Here is a 4,758-nt window from a genome sequence, read left to right as displayed (position 1 = left end):
AAATTTAGTCGGGATGACCAAATTTGACACCAATCGCATATTCATGGCAGCTGAGCCAAAGATATTGTTCCCCTCTATAGCTTTAATTTTCTTCTATAAGGCACGAAGCCTTTCTGCAGCGAGATCCGGAAGAGCCTTAGGTTTTGGTGGATCTAGTATGTAAAAAGCGTCGTATGGATCATCTCCTCCCACTTCAAACCCATGTTGAGTGGATGCATCAGAAGGCTCCACATGATCTCCATCTCCTTTGTTCCCTACCGGTATATGAACAAAGCTCTTCTTGGCATGAGTGAAGCTCTCATCCTGATTGACTATTCCTGACGTGCTAATGTGTTTGTCATTCTTCCTCATCCCATTTTCTGCCTTCGCAACCCTCTCTCTTTGGGCAATGTCTAGCATCGTCTCTAGTAATTGGTTCATATTTTCCTGGATAGCGATGATGTTTATCCTCATGGTGGCTTGGTGGCCTCTACTTGTTCCAACGTCATCCTAGAGTTATAGCGCGTCTCGTATCGGTGTTGATTAGTCAGCGTTACTGGATAGAGGGTCAAAAAGTCGTGTAAGTTTTTTTGAGTTTTATGGTGAATGATGCACAATGGGGATGCAAATGTCATGCGTCTTTTATTTCCAGGGAATCGTTCGAGTTTCATTAGTCGTTAGTAATCCAGAGAAGTAAGAAATATAAAAAATAGAGTGATAATGAAGCAACTTAAACATCATTCATTCAAGTACATAACGTAGGGACCTAAAGGCCCCAATTCAAATACATCGTCAAATAACAGAATACAAAAAAAATGAAAATTAAGTTGCATGCTTTCTGGCTTGAAGTTCTTCCAACTCCTTCTTGAATCTCCTTAATAATTCTCTACAGAGCATGATGAAGTTGATTATAGCAGGATGAGTGTTACCCTCTTTCAGTTCTTCAATTTCATCCCTTAGCTTCCACGATATGTCCTCGGCTGCCCAATTGTAGAACTCCACCAACCCTTTGAGCTTTGCACGGTACTTGTCTCTATCCCCTTGCAAGAAGTCGATGGTCTTTTTAAAGGATTCGTAATCTTCAACCACATACTCCCTTTCTCTCAACCATAAAGGGATGTCTTGGTGCAACGAATCTAACCGGCCCTTCCAATAACTGACAGACTCCTTAGTATCCCTTACTTCTCGACATTTCTCCTCCCATATTCTGGGTGAGACTCTAAAGGCTTCGATGGCTATATCTTTGAGTCGAAGTTCTTGATCTGCTTCGGCCTTTGCATGGCGAACAGAAATAGTGAGTTCTTTTATCTGAGCCCCAAATTTATCTCTTATCGTCTTGTTTTCGTTTGTGGCAAGGTGCCACTAGTGCTCGTTTTCTTGACATTCCTTATGGGCTTGTCTCAATTGACCCTTGAGAGTATCCAGACAAAGGTCAGCTTATTCTAGTCCCACCTTGATCTTTTTCCTCTTATGCTCTTCTTTGTTGAATTTTTCCATATTTGCCTGAAGTTGTACGTCCTTTATCTCGAGTTCCCATTTTATTGTGTTTTTCTCATTAGTGACTTGTTGGAGTTTCAACTTCAGCTCTTCATTTTCTTTCTCTAGTATTGCCATGGTGGCTTTAAGTTCCTCGACCTCCTCAATAGGGATATGAGTGGGTTTAGGCTCAGGAAGAGGTATAGGTATCCTAATGATGAATGACATTTTGATTACCTCCAGCTTTTCCTTTACCTAATGAAAATATGATTCTTTAGTGATCCCATTAATCCTCCCTAAATCAACTTTTCCTTTTCGATTAACCATTTTCCAAGCCTCCCTGATCCTTTGGAATAGGCTAGGATTCTTAACCCCTAGGTCAAGCAGCAAAAAGGCTTCTAAAGAGCTCGCATCTGGAGGACCTTCCATTGGGTACCCAAGTTGTCTTATTGATAAAACCGGGTTAGAATTGACACACCCTTGAGTTCCAATGAGTGGTAAATTGGGAAAGTCCCCACAGTTGAATATAATGTCCATACCAATATATTCCTTAGAATACCAAGAAAGATCATCGGATCGGAGTGATAGCAACCTCTGAGGCCAACTAGTGTCTGCCTGTTCCACAAAAACACTTGTCTTTGAAAGATGCTCTAAGAACCACTGGTATAAGAGAGGAGCACAACAAGCAAGCATTCCATTTTTCTTGGTATACCTATGTCTCATGTAGTAATAAACATATTCTAACAAGGTAGGCACTGGATTTTCGGGGAGGAAGACGCTAATAGCGGCCTTGTCTACAAAACCATCCATATTTGGGAATAAGATGATGCCATAGATAGCCAAAGTGATAGCAGAGTAACAAGCTTCCCAACTTTCTGCTTTCAACAAGGTATAATCTCTTTCCAAAAGGAATTTTAGTGAGAACCCTTTGGTATTTACTTTGACCTCTAGGTTAGCCTCAACCTCTTTCTTGTCCATGTGAAGAGCTTTAGTAATGACTTTGGGTTGCAAGGATTTGTCCACCCCTATAAATAACTGCTTATTCTTCATGGGAATCCTAACAAGATGCTCAAATTCTTCCAACATTGGTGCTAACTGAAAATATTGGAACGTGAAACACCTTAAGGGTAAGTCATAAAATTGAGCCAAGATGATCAACGATGTATAGTCCACCCTTTGGTTTAGGATGTTGAGAAAGTTGCCATAGTTCTTCCTAAAATTGATTATATATACTGGGTGCATTTGAGAGACCAAATCACGCAAGCTGCTTAGATTAGGCTCCTTGAACTTGAAAGAGTAAGTGCTTCTTTTGTTTGATTCCATGCCTCCTGAATTCCTGTAACTTATGATGCTCAGATTCCCTAGAAATAACATAATATGAATGTTATTTTATGAATAATGTTTTTATGCATGTTCTCAGTATCCCAAACATAGGCAAGTCAACATACGGGCCATAAGAATAGGTATCTCTGATCACTATAACCCCCTGGGGAAGGCACTAGAATGGGTAGGTTCCCAGAGTCATCAATTACTGTGTAGGAATGTTATTGCCATGACGAAGGCTTATCTGACAATAATGTCCCCAAAAGAGTCTCGTCTGGGTGAGGTCTTCGTATCGTCCCCAAAAGGAAGACTCTTTGTGGGTCTATACTACGCAACTCTCAAGTCCAAGGTTCTAATAAGGTTCTCAGAGTCATAGATCGAGGTTGGAAATATTACTGTAGAATAGTAATACGTCCAAGGGATCTCATCTGATTGGGGCTTTCATATTAACCCACAAAGTCTGCAACTTCGTAGGTTAATACTACATAACCTCCGGATAGAGTGGGTTAATAGGTCCCTAGAGTCATTGATCCAACTTGAAAATACCATTGTCGTGACGAAGACTCGTCGGACAATAATATCTCAAGAGAATCTACTCTAGGAGGAGACTTCGTATCATCCCAACAAGGAAGGATCCTTTTGGGCCTCCACTACATAACCATCATCTTAATCCTATGGTTTTTCTCAGACTCGGGTAGAGAGCATATCTCACAAAGTGCCAATGATCAGAGAACCCCGATAGCAACATAAGAATCAATCAATAAATCACAAAACAATAATTAAAAAAGAGTAATGATAACAAAGTAAAGATAAAAAACAACAAGGTCAATATTCAAATGGAAATTAAACTAAGTTAAGCTTGACTCTCTCTTGCTTGGAGCATATTTCCCCAGCAGAGTCGCCATCTGTTGCATCTCGAAAAATATAATTCCTCGCGATGGTGCGGAAAAATAGTTTGAACAGAGTCGCCACTAAACTTTATTTATTCCAAAGAAGGAATAGGAAAATATCGATAAAACCTTGAAAAATAGAATAATGGTCGTCGCAACCATATTCAGATTCGGGAGTCGATTACGCAAGGGGAAGGTATTAGCACCCCTCACGTCCGTTGTACTCAACGAGAACCTTTTAGTTTAATTTACGATTTGAATGTTAGTTGATGTTGTTTGTTTTCTTGGAGTGATAGGAATATTGAAAAGAGATGGATGGAAACCTCAGAAAGGGGAAAAGGGAGGTTTTTTATTAGTGTGCTCGCCAAGATCTCGCAATCTCGTGCCTACGTATGCTTATGGTGCAATAAGGAAATCAGAGCATTCGTAGTTTAGGGAACTACAGTTTGTCGGTGTCTTTTAGTGAACAACTGTTTAGATCGCATTCTAAGGGCTAAATGTTGGCTTGTTTACTCTCGACGGAGGCTTAAGCACTAGTTTGTTGTGCACATTAGAAAAGATTAAACAGTGTTCTTTCTTAAAAGAGTTTTGGTCACACGAGGGTGACAAGTTGGATTAATATGTTTGATGTTTTGTTTGATTGGTTTCGATCGCCCGTGGGCGAGAAAAAGATAGATTTGATGTGTTAAGATATTTTGTTGGATGAAGATTACTCGGATAGCCGAGTAAAGCAACTTGTATCTTAGTAGTCGAGGAGAGGAATCGAATGCTCTAGACCATCTCCATTTTCATCCTTATTTGTAAACAGGATTTGATAATAATTAAGATGTTTTGACTAGATGAAGAATACTCGGATGATCGAGTAAGGCAACTCGTATCCAAATATTCGGGAAAGGGAATATAAGGCTCTAGACCACTTTCTTTTTCATCTGAGTGATTATGAAAATAGGTTGATGTATGGTTGATGTATTTTAGATAAAAGACAAGTATTTGAATGGCTAAGTAAGACAACTCATATCCAAGTATTTGAGGAGAGGAATCGAAGGCTCAAGATCATCTCCCTTTTCGTTTAGTTTATTATGAAAGTGAT

At 39.7% G+C, this 4,758-nt stretch overlaps 1 protein-coding gene across 1 annotated transcript; it reads right to left on the bottom strand.

The window, feature by feature from the left end:
* Positions 1-1,710: 1,710 nt before the first annotated feature.
* LOC127122215 (uncharacterized) lies at positions 1,711-2,541 on the bottom strand. The gene has a single exon (XM_051052590.1). The coding sequence runs from the start codon at positions 2,539-2,541 to the stop codon at positions 1,711-1,713; it is 831 nt and encodes a 276-aa protein (XP_050908547.1).
* Between the last annotated feature and the right edge of the window lie 2,217 nt (positions 2,542-4,758).

This window comes from Lathyrus oleraceus, chromosome 2, assembly GCF_024323335.1.
Source record: "Lathyrus oleraceus cultivar Zhongwan6 chromosome 2, CAAS_Psat_ZW6_1.0, whole genome shotgun sequence".
Classification (NCBI taxonomy): Eukaryota; Viridiplantae; Streptophyta; class Magnoliopsida; order Fabales; family Fabaceae; genus Lathyrus; species Lathyrus oleraceus.
The sequence above is the reverse complement of the archived record's forward strand: the minus strand, read 5'-3'. Positions and strand labels throughout refer to the sequence as shown.

Bases quoted from the DNA above. Each gene is read 5' to 3' on its own strand.
- LOC127122215 (XM_051052590.1), bottom strand. From the start codon at position 2,541: ATGTTGGAAGAATTTGAGCATCTTGTTAGGATTCCCATGAAGAATAAG.